General features: G+C 39.1%; 1 protein-coding gene across 4 annotated transcripts in view; it reads right to left on the bottom strand.

Annotated features, from left to right (window-relative positions):
• npas3 (neuronal PAS domain protein 3) overlaps positions 1-16,307 on the bottom strand; it is a 343,632-nt gene that overhangs the window by 145,648 nt on the left and 181,677 nt on the right. For all 4 annotated transcript variants that reach the window (XM_074692832.1, XM_074692831.1, XM_074692833.1 and 1 more), the window contains one exon: positions 6,612-6,694. In XM_074692832.1, the coding sequence (XP_074548933.1) occupies positions 6,612-6,694 (83 nt within the window). The remainder of the gene's footprint in view (positions 1-6,611; positions 6,695-16,307) is intronic.

Here is a 16,307-nt window from a genome sequence, read left to right as displayed (position 1 = left end):
TTTCGTGTTTTCTGAAAGACTATTGACTATTTAGGTGATTCTTTAATAAAGGGAGTTTTTCTGTCCCCATGGTAAAATTCCAAGAAGAAAAATGTCTGTCTTTTATTTTATTTTTTGTTTTTTTGTTTTTTTACAAAAAAAATAAATAAAAAAAAATAAGGAAAAATGTGTAAGGGTAAGGTTGAAGCTATTGTCAACAAAAAGTAACTGTGTCTTACTGATGATATCTTAACACTTTTTCTGTGTGATGAAAATTCAAATGTGCAAGATTTTCACTGTTTTCGGCTTGATTAAGTTTTAGACTAGCTAAGCTAACAGGTTAGCGAACATACAATATACACAATATATATTTAAATGAAGTAAAATTTCTTACTAATAAGTTAGAATATTCAAACAGTAGCTTGTTTGGTGATGACATCTAATGAACAAACTCTCACATCAGGGTGTATAATAGATCAAATTACTCACATCTGTGGGCATCAAACATCTTAGGTATCTTGAATGTTCCTCTAGAGCATCTAATTAGCATGCAACAATATCATTATTTTTTTGTAAAAACTTTATTAGTCTGTAAAATGTTGAGTGTGATGGTGATGACAGAGGTAAAATGAACAAATATATACTATATGAATCTGAAAAATGTCTTTTTTAGTTGTTATGAATAAATGTAAAGTGATTATTTAGTACATTTAGCACATTTAAATTTTCAAAGCACAGCAAAAGTATTACAATTTTATCACTGAGACTGTTTTTTTAATAGTTTCTTCAACATATCTCTTACAAATACAACTTTCTATTTATTTTTATTTTTTGTAAAAAAAAAAAAAAAAAGATGTTTAATGGAAATCTACCCTGGGGACTGAAAATCTCCCTTAATTGAAGAATCACCCATTTATGCAAGTAAGCAAATGTAATAGTTTAAAGAAAGGACTACGTTTTTTTAATATTTAAGTTTTTTTAATCAATCATGAGCAAATGCAAAGTTTCTGAGATATTTTGAGAGCATGTGCGAAATTTTTTTTGTTATTATTATTATTATTATTATTATTATTATTATTATTATTATTATTATTATTATGCTGCTGTTTTATACAAATGTATTGAGAAATGTGTATCCAAAAAAAGTCAAAAAGCTTCTCTCATGAAGTGAAAACCGCATCACAGCCTGTTCCCTTTCTTTATAGAATAAATAAGCTTATCCCATATTGTGTGAGTGACCCAGCTCCTGTTGTGATATCACCACAGGAGCAGAATTCAGATCTCCTTTCAGAAGCTTTGTGGGTCGTTTCCAGAAACAAAGCAGAAGCTGATGGAAGTCTAAAGTTATTTATACACAAGTAAAGTGAAACCTTATCTGTATTGTATATGTTCTGTATGGGACTTGCAGAGCAAAGGAATTATCCTGAAAATATCAAATCATATCTAATTACACCTAAACAGATCAGATGAGGGATTTAAAAGGATCCAGATTTGATTAACGGATTAAAAACTTAATCACAAATAGGACGTCTGCAACACTTTCTGATGGAGACGGCGAACTTTCAATAATCCCTTCAGAGTCCTTTTATTCTGTCATGTACAGAACTTTATTGATGAGGTATAAAGTTCAGTCAAACACACGCATCACTCATTTACTTTCACTATAACAGGAGGGGACGACACCGAGCTTCACATCCTGTGAAACGACTGCTGGCTCCCCCTCGTCTCCCTCTCTCTTCATTAAGCGTTATCAACCTCTCTGGCCTAATCTCTCTGAAATTAGTGTCTGGTCTCTACCACCTAAGTGACTGGCTGGCATTCATTAGCGCTGCGGTTTAGCCAAATCAATCACGCCGCGCCCCCCTCCCCAACCCCACCCGCACGACGGCCGCCACGCTTTCTTAAAATGTCATCCTCAAACTTCTCACAATCAATTAAGCGGGAGATTAATGAGGCCAATTTGCCACCAACACGGCGGCCTTGGTTCTCTGCTGAAAAGGCCTCATCCACACGCACACACACGCACACACACACACAAATCCAATGATGTAGAAACACACTCGTAATAATATGTTAACCTAGAGGAGACGAGCCCTTATCACCGAAAAAACATCAATTTGTTGGATGAAAATCAGGATTTTTTCTTTTTAATTCAACATATTTTATCAGAGCAGAGACTCACACACACATAGATACACACATATACACACACACCTCCTGACTTCCAGGTGAGCCCACATTGTTTCTGTCACTTCCAATCTCACAGCTGCTTCAATCTGCCTCTAGATCTGCCTCATATGGTTGTCATAGTGACTCTCGGGGGATTATAACAAGGTATTATGGGATGTCTCGAGCTGCAGGATCAGAACACAGTGTTAACACACACACACACACACACACACACACACACACACACACACACACACACACACAGAGGTTGGAGCTGCTCAGCGCAGCGTGAGGCAGCATGTTAACACTCACACATGACAACATGATGTGCAGGGAGGCGGACGAGGAGACGCGCTCTCACTCCGCGGGATTAAAACCAGGACGGATCGAGAACAAATGAAACAACACGGGTGATATATTGTGTGATAGATGTGCACGGAGCTGATGCACTACAATCCTTCACCTGCATGCTCTGTAAGAGGGAGTAAATTGCAGGGACAGCGCCCTCTAGCTGCAAGCATGACAGAGAGCTCGGACTTGAATTTGCTGAAAGACTCTGAGCAGCTCTGTAGATCAGATCTCCTGAAAGACTCCAGGTACCACTGCAGTCATTCAAAACTTGTTAGGTCTTGAAATGAGAAGTTGCTCTCTGAGCTGAAACAACAACAAATATATCTGCTGTGAGATTATTTCAAAGATTATGTGAGATTTCTCTGACAACACAGTAAAGAAGCTATTCAGACCAAAATCACACCTGTGCAAATAAGACATGCTTCCCAGTCCACAGAGGGCACCAAAACATCAAAACACTGACACAAACGCTGGTGGTACTGTTCATTTCCAAACTGTACTAACATGTTTGAACCGTCATCTCTATATAAAACAGACCTGATCTCAGTGATGCCACACAAAGGCCTACGAGCTCAAGGGAAATGACTCACCCTGACTTTCTGCTGATATCAAGCATCATTTTCCAGTCTAAAAACATGAAGACTATGTGGAAGTGCTGACAGCCACAGTTTATTGAGTGTCTGCTTGAGTAGGGATGGGTATCAAATTAGGTACTTTTATAGGTATTGACCGGATTCTGTCGAAGTACCAAGTACCGATTCATGTAAAATCAAAAGGTGCCATGTTTAGGTGCCTAAATGCATCCTTGTGACTATGAGGGAGTGGAAGAGTAGGAGATATTCCATACTGAACATGAACACAGCATTACAATGTTATATATTGAAGAACAAGTATGTCAAATTATATATAAAAAAGAATTACATTTTATTATTTAAAAAAAAGACATTTATATATATATATATATATATATATATATATATATATATATATATATATATATATATATATATATATATATATATATATATATATATATATATATATATATATTATATAACACAAATAGGTACCAAAAATTGGTACCGTTGAGTACCAATACCGAATGCCAGGTACCAGGCACCGGTACCATATCGTTTCAGATGTGAAAGGTACTCATACTTATGCTTGAGGCTGCCTGCAATAAGTCAGGAAACCACACCAAAAAAAGAATAAAACTTTTAAAGTATAAAAAATTATGTTTATAGCCTGCTTTGAAAGAAAATAAGAAAAAAACAGTTAAGAAGAAATGATCAAAAGTTTGCCCAATCAGAGGCACAACTGTTAATAAGGAGGCTCAAAGCCCTCTCAAGACAGAAATTCCAATATGGCCACCATTGACAAAAGGCTTTATTGTTCTGTATTAGAAACAGATGAGTGATGTCATAGACACTACATCCAAAAATAGACTTTGGCTAATAAACTGGAGAAATAGGCGAGGGGAAGAAACTGAGTTCTAGAAATAGTGTTTGTCACATGAGGAGCGGGGCTTCCACATGGGAAGAAAACAGTCAAACAATCCTTTCCCAACTCAGTAATGCTGCTAAGGAACGGAGTTTGAGCCTTGATGTATAAATAATGAAAATTCTAAGAAAGCTGCACAAAATACTTAGATTATTGTTCATGTGTTACAAAGTACTGGACAAATGATCCCACCAAATAGCCCCAAGTATTATTCCTGATATATTCTTATACACAGCTACATACTGTACACGATCCACTCACTGTGGACTTGGACTAATAGCTAAAATTTCCCAACAGCTGAGTGATTCCTTCAACGATCCATTCCCCATCAACCTCCCATTGTCAGCTCTACGACCATCAGCATCGTCTTCCATCTCCTACCGTAAATAACAGACACTGTTAATCTGCTTCGCTGTTACAGAGAGTACATGTCAGTGTCAGTGTTTTCAAAAATCTGGATAATAAAGTTTGTAATGAATCCTTCGTATCTGCGAGGAATGTTTCTGTCGGGATCCTCGAGAACGATAAAAGGATGAAGAAGTGCGGGGAGATTAGAAAAGTGTGTATCTTTACACAGCGAGGGCTCACCGGTGTCAGACAGACGATGATAATAATAATCAGGTGTAACTGATACAGATACAAACACACACACTCACACTCACACACACACTGACAAACACAAACAGGATTTTAGATTTACCAACCCACAAACAGTGATAAAACAACTTTTGGAGGCTCATGGAATCATCTCAGAAATGTACACACACTTACTCATATAGCATCCTGTACATCTCATACAAACACACACAACCACACACTCACACATGCACACACAGATTAGCTGGCACTATCAGCGGTGGTATCGCGTCAGCCTGGTTGTGATGTTAAAAGCTCAGCCTTTGGGCTGTATGTTAAACAGATAAGAAGTGGAGCATGTTAGGGATTAAAACTACAAGACACACACACACACACACACACACACACACACACACACACACACACACACACACACAAAACCCGAGGGAGTGAGCGGCGATAACCCAGTCATTATCATACTTTCATAATTCCATTTAATAATTCAGCCTAGCCGCGGCAGCAGCTGGATGTTGAGGAATAATTGAAGTCGGCTGTGGTGAAAAATCTGAGGCTGAATTAGGAGGCATCAGAGCGCTAATGATGTAAAGGTGCATTACCAGGAATAAATCAAGACAAGAAATGCTCCAAGGTTAATCAGAAAAAATTACAAAGACATGTAAAGATCTTTGCTTGGGAAATATGTTTGATTTAAAGTGTATAAGTAATGAAGATGAGTTGGAACGAGGACTTGGAGCGTCTATCTGTTTCTATTGAGTCTCACTTTCACTGTAGCTTACAAGTCTTGCTAAAATCTGTTTTGCTAAAGCCCCATAGAGTCATAAAACCCAGTATTTACTAACCACACATGATGTCCTTAAATCTTTTTGAAACAGTTGTTTCCTGGAACGTGATTTCAATCCATTATCTTGTGTTTGTGTTTTGTTAATGTGTAAAATCAGCTGTTAGCAGCCTGTAGCATGTCAATGCTAACTGGTGCAAGGCCAGATGTTTTCTCACGAGGTGAGGAGAAGGAGGTGAGGACAACGTGGGTGTGAGCTAAGAAGTGACGACATCAATCTGTCCTTCCATCCATCGTTATTGGGAACGTACGATCTATCTCTAATAAAATGGACAAGCTAGCCGTGCTTACCCAGCAACAGAGGGAATACCAGAGTAGCATCATGCTATTCACAGACATGGCTAACGGAGCTAACACCAGACACTAACGTCACATTGGAAGAGCTTCACCTGCTGTGAGCAGACAGGAAGCAGGAGACAGAGACTGAACAGACTGCTGAAGAAGCTCAGTCCTGGACCCTGTGGAGGTGGAGGCTGGCTGACTGGACAATGATGGACAAGCTGTCAGCATCTATTTTCTTATGGACTTTTTTGCAGTTTCTGTACACTTTCTGGCTTTTGTTTTCTTGATTGCTGCTGTGACTCCTGAAATTGTGCTGTATGGAGTAGCTGTGTGTTTATTTGCATATGTTTGTATGTGAACCAGAGTAAAATGTAGATGCAGGAGAATGTGGAAGAAATGTGTTAACCAAGAAATTGCTAAATGCTCAAACAAGCTAATCTTGCAATGTGTGCTAAGTTAGCCTGACTTTACTGCCCTCAAGGCTGATTCTTTATGATGTCCTAGCATCACAAAAAGTGTGTACGTTCAAACATTTTTTAAAGTGTGCAGAGTTTCTGTGAGTCCTGAGCAATTTCACAGCAAACTGACCTGTGCTATCCTTGTAGCGCTGCTGCTAGCACGGCTGTGTGAAGTGTGTGCAGCATACTGCTTACAAATCCTGCAGGATGGTGCAACAACAGTGACAACAAAAACTACTGGATCTTAAAAACAAAGAGCCAAAGGCCACAAATGCTCCTGAATCAAAAGTGTGTGTGTGCAGCTTCAGCAGAAGATATACAGCGCTCAAACAGGTGTGTATGTGCGTGCGTGTGTGTGTGAAGCTGCAGGTATACACTAAATCCACATGTATTCCCAGCACATTGCCCAGATATAGACAGTCTTGAACAGCTCCTACCTGTAAAATGTGGCTGCCCAGGTGAGGCTCAAAGATCTCAGAGGCGACGACGCTGTGATTCCTCCTTCGCTGGGCACCGATAGCTAAACACACACACACGCACACACACACAGAAACACACATGCATACGCACACACAAGGAGAGAAAAAGCACAGGACAGGACAGAAGAAGACCGGTGAGACTCGGACACATTGATACGAGCAAAGCCCTCTTACACACACACACTCACATACACACACATACACTCACTCACGTTTACACAGCCTAGCGTGACAAACACACATGGCACAGGACAAGAGGAACCAGTGAGGTCAGCTCTGCAAAAACAGTGGAACATGTTAACATTAGCTCTTCTTACAGGCACCAAAATCTAAACAGTCGACAGAGAGAAAACAGCTGATACGATCATGATAAAAGGTCTGAGTAAATCCAGGACATACGTGGGGAGCAGGTCTACAGAAATAAACCACAACAAAGGTAATTTTTCTTTTTCTCATTAACTCTTGACTCATTTATTCTCCATCATTTTTATTTTTCTCCTCTTTGTATACATCTCCAGAGAGAGACGGAGAGAAATAAGAGAAATGGTTTGTGGCTTTCTAAAAATTTCTCCCTGAGGCCAAAAACTGTGTCTAAAGCAAAAACAGAAAGTACAGCAGCCAGAGAGAAAGAAAGAGAGAGATGGAGGGGGGGAAAAAAAAACTGCCCTCAGGTTAAACTGTCTCGCTCTCGTTCCCAAAAGAAGACACAGGGAAGACAAAGCCAGAATGTGAAGGTAGAGACAAAAAGAATCTGAATTTTTAAAAATCTCACCACAAAGAATCAACCACATCCAAATTATTAAAACATTAAAAAGGTCTTAAACTGTAAAAATAAAAGCCACATGTACTTAATAATCCAGCGTGTTGTTTTGGTACAGAACACCATGTTCTTCAGAGAACCATCAGTCTGTAAAAGAATTGTATGTTCCATTTTTATTTAGAGCTTCAAGTGTCTGAGCAACAGTGTTGTTTTCGTCAATGATGACAAATTCATTTCATTGATGAGAGCATTGAGATATCGATGAGCTAAACATGGCTCTTTGATGATTAAATCATGAAGAGCCACTTGGAGTTTTCAATGAGGAAAATGCTAGTAAGTGGTCTGTCAGATGATAAGCAACCACGACCTCCACCTGGCATGAGGTGCACATTCTGCTCAACACACCTGCAAAAAAATATGTGCGAGTATTTTAGCAACAGAAGCAACACTTAGCTTCATTAATTCAGAAGAGTTAGCATTCTTTAAGCACTAAATTAAAACTGTTAGCAGAATAAAAATGTTGGGTTGTTCTGTAGTTAGTTGTCATAAATATTACTATATCATGGAGTCAACTTCTATTGAGTTCTGACCATTACAAAGCAACCAATGTTTTGGAGTAAAGAGTGACCGTGCAAACTGGAGACTCTCACTCATAGACTGCATAAAATATGAAGGTAGTCTCCTCGATGTCACCTTTCAGTTTCTGAAACAGAAGCACATCGGTAAGAGCGGCCATATTGGTAGTGGCAAGGGCCTCAGGCGTACAGCTATAAGGCGCCTGTCAGTCATGTGACCAGCCTCAAGCGGACATTCGAGAAACAGCAGATTTTAGCACTTTAGCATTTTCTCATATTCTTAGACCGGAGGTTGCCGCTTGCTCTCACCTGAAAGTGATGGTTGGCTGAGAGTCACCAGTTAGCATGGTCACTCTTTACTCCAAAACGTGTATCTGGCTGTTTTTAAATGTTTCTTCTTCATCCAACCTCAGTTAACCAGGTTTGACTATAAATAAGCAATATTAAATCCTCATTAATATTCTAAATAAAGTTTTTAATTTGTGTTTTTGATAAAAAAAAAGTTGATTCCGGGCCAAGGTTATGACCAAATGTGGCGTTAGTATGGAGAGTAAACAACAAGTGAACCCATGTAGAAGCAGATTTTCCTAGTCTCAGACTCAGCGGTCTGCGTGCTCTTTTTGGTTTTAGAGGTTTTCTGGTTTATTGACAAAGGTTCATGTCTTTATATTTCACAGTCTTGTAAAGGCTGATTTATGCTTGATGCGTATGTGTGCAGACAAATGTCGTCATTTTGGCACCAATTCTCCCTCACACGGTTCTTATCACATGGAAAATTTCTGTGCCGCACACGCCTGAAGATGCTGGCAGAAGTGGTCCAAGGGCAGAAATACAGGTATCTATATGAAACTTCACATAGAGATCACAGTGATAACTGAGTGGTAAATAATTAATGGTGTGAAATTGCGTCTGCTCTTTGCAGAGAAGAGAAATCGGTTAAAAAAACAAACATTGAAAAATCTCCGGGTCAGATATGTAAATGTGTTGTAAAAAAGTCAAACTCCTACGACTCTCATTTAGTACTCTGGTAGATGTATGTTTGTGAAACACCACCCCCTGCAGTTTGGGAATGAACACCAACGGACGTTGCCTCACGTGTTATCTCACATGGATCTCATACATCTCATTTCCACACGTCACACTTATGCAGAAAGCATAACACCGCCTTAGGTTTAACAGATAATGCAGTCATTAGCATCGAGTGACTTGTGTTTAGACTCCTCCTGCTCCATTAAAACAAACAAAAAAACAACGTCCATCTACAGGACGTCTGTCCACTTGTTGATGAAACTGACTGAAACTAGACCAAAATCTTTCTGAGTTTTCCTCGACTAATACCGAACCGAAAACATCACATACAGACATAACTAAAAACCAACATGGCAGCCAAAAAAAGAAAAAACAATGCTGAGCAGGAGAGTCTTGGAGCTTTGCTGTTCGGGCATTAAAGGTAACCAACATCAGTTGTGGTTAAGTATATTGCCACTGTAATACCTGATATCACTTGTTACGCTGATGATACGTGGTTGTATGTCACTGTCATGTTTGACCTCAGGGCTTTAAATGCCTTTTTCAAACTGTCTCATACTTTTTTTTAGGTGCTTAGAAACCTCTAAGAGGGTCTTATCTAGCTTTTTGCATGTTGTGTATTTCTGTTTTTGAAATTCATGACTTTTTGTTAGTGTTCTTGGCTTTCTACATGAATTTGAAGATTTCCACAGTCTTATAACAGATAAATTTTTCATGTGCTTTCTTTTGTCCGTTTAATTCCTCCGTCGATGTTTCTCGTTGCTTCATGCATTTTAATTTAGAGGAATTTGTCATCATTTCTTAGAAAATGTGTTATTAAATAAAACTGCTTTACCCTGAGGCCAAAGAAGAAAAAGAAATGAAAGAATCAAAACTAGACCACAGCAAGAGAAGGGGAGACGGAGGATGAGTCAGGCAGCGAGACATTCTCAGAGAGTGAGACGGTTTCAGACAGTGAGACGGTTTCAGGCAGTTTAAACAGAGGGGCATTAAAGCTCACTAAAAGAGAGCTTTTTCTGCCCTCAGGTAATTTTCTCCTCTCTACACAACCTCCGTCCTCGTCTCCCAGCAGACCTCATTACACTGAATTTAAACACACACACCCCTCCTGCAGCTTTTTTTTTCTTCCTTTGAGGGGGTAATGTAGCTGAATTAGGCTCAATTAATGATGTAATGAAATGCCCTTGTGAATGAGAGACTTTATAAAAGAGGGGTTGAGGGGAGAAAAGACAAAGGAGGAGGGCTGATGCAGGATTGAGAGGCTCGTGGGAACATCAGACTGAGCGGCTGAAATATAAATGTCCTGCTTTTCATCTGATAACCAATGTTTGAAACGCTTTCGTAAGTGAGGAAGGATGAAAAAGTGCAGTGATGTTTCATCAAAATAACTCCAGGGCCCTCACCTGTTTGTGGAGTGTTTGCATTGAGGCTGAGGTTGGAGAGTGATGTTATAACAGGAAGAGGATGACGACGGAAAGATGGGGAAGGAGGAGCTGAAGGGGGGACACGGTCAGAACGTTTACATGCAGCGTAAGAAATCAGACTATGAGTTTATTCAGCATGAGATCAGACTATTAAGATGCATGTGAACAGCTTAGTCAGACCAAGAACAGGCTAAGCATAGCTCAATTAACACACCTAGATCATGTGATTGCTATCAGACTTTGGTTGGATTCAGCAGGTCTCTGTACACCTCAGTGTTCAGCGCAAGCAAATTTCACCCAGATGAGGAAGTAAGATGGTATGATACTGCGCTCCAACATGGCAAACATACATAAGAAACAAAGAGCTACAGCTGAATTGATAACGGCAATCGTTGTTAGAATGTTGTTTCCTTATGAGGTGAACCAAAACTAGATCGTTATGAACGCAGCTCCGCTTATCAAAAAGGACGCAGTGCCGCTTATTGAAGAGAAGTAAGACATTCTTGGCCAGAAGTCTGATTTTCTTTTCTGCATGTACACACAGACAAGACTAGATCCCCTGCTGTGACTTTACAATCCAGCAATGACCAGTCGAACTGCTGCATAAAATAGTCCATGGTATTCCTTGAAGAAAGATGCTTTGCATATGCTTCCTTAGATTTCACTAGTTTGCCATTGTGATGACTAATATCACTTGTTACGCTGATGATACATGGTTATACATCTCTGTGATGTTTGACCTCAGTACTTTTAATTCTTTTGTATTATACTTTCATTACATACACAAAAACTTTCCCAAAAAATCACCAAAAATACAGTTGTTTTTTAAAGTATCTTTTTTATGTAAGTAGTATATATATTTTGAGTAAAATGTAGACGATATGAATTCTCAGGTGATAAGTAGAGAAAGACTGATATGGATTTTTCAGGACCAATACCTATACTGGTTATTTGTAGTCAAGGAGGCCGATATCTGATATTTAAAGCTGATATTAATTTGCAGTCAAAGGGAAAATATTGGTGTCAAAATTTTGAATAATACAAACTTCAACACTTAACCTTATTCAAATACCTTTATATTTTAAATAAACAGCTCCTAGGCTTAGCAGCATGTTTTATAAAGTTAAATGAAAACATAAAACAATAAATAGCTAAAGTTTTATACAGTAAATAAAGTTTTCCAAAATTTCAGTGCAACTGCAATAACTGTGATAACTGCACTTCTGATTGGCTGTTTCCCAAGCGATGGCTCTGCTTGTGACCAATCAGATAATACTGTGGGTGGGATAGTGCTAGGGACTGAGTAGTGACTGCAGACAGCAGAGCAGGTGTATCAGACCCGGAAAAACGCAGTTTTGAATTTGTTTCTTATCGGTCAGATTTAAAAAAGGGCTGATGCTGCTATGCCTCAAAATGCCAAATATCTGCCTCGATAATCGGCCTGGCCGAAAATCGGTCTATCCCTAGTAATAAGTGACCAGCTTTTGCTGAAATTCTGAGTAGTAGCTCAGTATCTCAACATTCCATTTTTAGACTTTGCTTTATGTTAAATGTATCTGAAAACCCATCTGATTAAAATGCTTAAATATGTTCATCCACAGGGTCTGATGATGACTCATAATCTAAACTAGTGTTTTTTTAAGCTTTTGTGATGCAGTTTCCTGCTGTGATCACTCCGAGTGGCTGCGCCTGCATGCTTCCCTCAGAGGTGTTGGTTCAATTCAAAGAACTTTGTTTGACACAAAGTGCACATTACATTTGACTTTTCAACTGCTGCTTCAACTCTAATTTTATTGCTTTGATCATTTTTTCCAACAAACTTTTAAAAGATGAGGAAAAAAATGATCAAATATAGGAAAGGAAAGGAGGAAACATGGAGAGCTGACTGGGGTGACCAGTGACTGAAGAGGACTGAAACATTGGCTCATTTCTTGGACCAGAAGTTTGCAGAAATCCCAGGCACAGCTCAGATTTGTCTCTGTTAGTCATTGGCCCTCACCCTGCAGGTCAGAGTCATCTCTTTGGACTCCCCAAGGAGGAAGAGGAGGAGGAGGAGGAAGATGAACTCATGATGGGAGGAGAATAAAAATGGCACCCCCTCCTCTTCCTCCCAGGTTTGACCTCACCTTGTTGGTAATAAACAGTTTTGGTGTGTGTGTGTGTGTGTGTGTGTGTGTGTGTGCGTGCGTGTGTGTGTGTGTGTGTGTGTGTGTGTGTGTGTGTGTGTGTGTGTGTGTGTGTGTGTGTGTGTGTGTGTGTGTGTGTGTTTCAGCTAGCCCCTCCAGCATTGCTCTGAGCGTTTAGCCATCAGTGTGTGTTTGTGTGTGTGTGTTGTTAGTCTGCAGGCAGACCCCTGAACCTGATGCACATACACACACACTCCTGGGAGCTGTGGTAACAAACCTAAACCTAAACATGTAGACTGAATCTGCAGCACAAGTTAATTTTGGACTTTTAAAGTCAAACAAACACCTGCTCTTTATTTATTTTCTGGTTGGGAAAAAGACCTAGGATTTTTTTATGTGTGTTGTAAAGACAGAGAAAAGGAAATCAAGAGTTTTTCTCCAAAAACAGAAGAGATTTTGTGTGTTTTTGTGTGTGTGTGAGAGAGAGGCGGGGAGAGAAGTGAGGTCTCTACTGTTACACAAATTGCCAATTCAATTAGCAGTAGGTGTAAGAACACTAGAGAGAGAAAGAGGGGGAGGTGGAAGAGGAGGAGGAGGAGAGGGGAGCCATTTTGGCAAAATGTCAGAGCTAATTTATCAAGATGTAACAAAAGACTTTGGGGATGAAGAGAGAAAAGGAAAGAGGGGGAGGGCTGAAGGGGAGGAGGGTGGAAAAAGGAAGACAGGCGCAAAGTGAAACTGAAACCTGGGTGTTGCTAAAATCTGGTTCATGTGTGTTTTTTAACGGGCATTTATGTCAAAACTAGGGATGGAACGGTTCACAAAATCCATGGTTCGGTTCCTTTTACGGTTTTCAGTTCGGTTCAGTGGGCATTGTTGATGTTTTTAACACCTTTATTTTACCATATACCCTAATAATCCACTTTTAACTGATTATTTTTAATCAATTCTGTCATGTTAAGTCATGAAAAACCTGAAAGAATGAGGCTGTTTCCCCATTTGAAAAATCATTAAAGCTGAGTGAAACATTGCTGGTTTCAACATGCCAACTCCTCAGTAAAGAAAGTCACTACTGGCTGTCCCAGAAGTCACTAAAAGTCACTAAATGACACTGCTGTATAATCTGCATAATAATCCATTTGCATGTAACCGTCATGGACTCTGTAGGAGAGAGAAATAACGTGAGACAGAAAGCAGGTCAAAGACAAAAACATAAATGTGTTGAGAACTACAAATTAACTTTTTTCTGTCCGTTGTTTTTTTGAGTCTAAATATCAACCCTCCTCCTTTATCTGGGCTAGGGACCGGCAGAGGTGGCCCTAATGAGACACACAGTTGCATGATTTCATTGCTGTGAGTGAGGACTGTCTCTGTGTTTTGGATAGGGGAGGGGCTTACACAAGCTAACCACTGAGAAGATCAAAACACGCTTTAACCTCAGATTCTCCAAACTCCAGAAAAGTCGCAAGAATTGTCGCCTTTAAAAATTTGCCGGGGGGGTCTGAAAAGTCATTAAATATAACAACAAAGTCTTTAAGTTGTCAGTAATCAGTCGCTGTTTTATCCTGCACTTCTTACCACAGTCATCAGAGCTAACACTGAATCTAAAGAGCTCCCAACGCCCCAGGTACACCCTCTAACTGTGTCTTCTCCATTTGTCATGTAAACCAGCGGTCCCCAACTTTTTTTGCACCACGGACCGGTTTAAGGTCAGACAATATTTTCACAGACCGGCTCTTCTCCTGTCTCCATACTGTTTTTTTTTTACTGCCGAAATAAACTTTCCAAAGATGTTTGTTTTTGTCCATTTTGTGGGGGTTTGGCATCAAGAATGAGTCATGATGGACGAGTGTGACGGAGAGAATCCAGTCATTTTTCAAAATAAAACATTGCTCAGAATAAGATAATGAATCGAACTGAAATAATGTAAGTTGAGTATTTTTATGTATGGCCCATTACCAATTGACCCACGGCCCTGGGGTTGGGGACCACTGATGTAAACAACACACACGCCTCCACACATCTTTCCAGCTGTATTCTTCGCCTCGTGTTATGCACACATGTGATCGGAGAAACACACTCGTTTTAAACTGAGCTGTAAAATGAAGAAAAAAGAAAAACACAAATGGAGCCCGAACCAAGTGAGTAAAACCGAACAGTTCTTTTTTTTTTTTCATAAATTGTTCTTTGCTTAGATAAAACCAAATTTTTTCAAAAATTGTCCTTCTGTCATAAGATTCACTGCACATTCAGTGAGATTTGAAGGCTGCATCTTGTGCATTTTTCTGCTGTAATAACTGTAGAAGCAAGACGCATATGACTGATAAAACAATTGTAAAAGTTGCACATGAAATTTATGATTTACAAACACAAAAGGTGAGTTTCTGCTGAGTCCTTTGTTTTGCAAAATGTTCATCCACATCACCAGAATCCAGGACTTGCTCTAGCATTTTGCATTCCAAAACTTTTCCTCTTTCAACCCCCAAAATATCGATGCCACAGACCTACGAGACCTGTCATTGGAATACACAACTGTGACGATCTTAAATCAGACAAAACCAAACGAAAAATATCCTAGGATGCTTATATCAGCTAACTGGAATAGAATTAGACAAACATTTTGTTCTCCTCTCTCTGACTCTTGAATTTACTCATCCTCTATTTATTTCCAGTTTAGTCTAATCATGAAATAAAACCATTGAATTATTCAACACAAGCAGAACATTTTGACTCACATTTGTGTGTGAAACAGATTCTCAGAAGCAGCAAAAACAGAATTTTATTCATAAACGTCTCTTCTAATATTGATTCATATCCAAAAACAAACATTGGCAGCTATAATAAAAGTAAAACATCAGTGAAGAAGAAGAAGGACGAGTGAACACTGATAGAACATAAACTTCTATGTTCCTAAACGTGTATTTAAAGTGCTCAGGCTTGTTCTCGGGCTGATCAGGCTGTAAAACATCTCATCGCCGCACAGTAAAAAGTAACACCGAAGAAGTTTAACCGCTGAAATAATGCAGGTGTAGTGGAGCGGCTCTGCCAGAGTTAATCGGCCCAAACATCTAATTTCAGGAGGAAAGAGTCTCCTTTAGGCTGACTGACTCTCATTTATGTGATGAGCTGTAAACTTTGCAACGTGAAACACACAGAGAGAGAAAGTCGTCTTGCACATTTAGTCCGCTGCTGCCTGCTACAACGTTTAATGTGATATCAACCAAAAAACTGTTTGCCACAAAATACGGAAATTTTTATTGATATTAATAAGATTTTATAATATCTCCATAAAAGCAGACAGTGGACAGTGTTGTTTTGATGAGCATCTGAAAACTGAAATCTTATCAAGTGTTTTTGTCTTATTTTCTGTAGAAAATGTCTTTTTAGACTTGATATAAGCCATGCTCATCTGACCAGCCCAGAAAAATGTCTTATTTCAAGTAATTTTAAGACAAAAATAAGTTTTGAATTGCTTGTAAGAAGCAAAAAAATCTGCCAATTGAGGCAGGGAGAGCACACGTCCCATGTATAAAGACATTATTCAAGTTTTGAGCATATTTTCTTGTTCCGCTGGCAGAATTTTTTTTACTTGTTACAAGAAATTCAGACCTTATTTTAGTCTTTAAGTAACTTGAAACAAGACATTTTTCTGTACTCATTAATTGAATGTGGCTGATATCAAGTAAAACAAGACAAATTTTACTTAGAATAAGACAAAAACACTTGATAAGATTCAGTTT

This window comes from Halichoeres trimaculatus, unplaced genomic scaffold (assembly GCF_033239565.1).
Source record: "Halichoeres trimaculatus isolate MK-OKI-2021-1 unplaced genomic scaffold, fHalTri1.1 fHalTri1_scaffold_17, whole genome shotgun sequence".
Lineage (NCBI taxonomy): Eukaryota > Metazoa > Chordata > Actinopteri > Labriformes > Labridae > Halichoeres > Halichoeres trimaculatus.
Note: the sequence above shows the minus strand (reverse complement) of the source record. Positions and strands in the feature narration are given on the sequence as shown.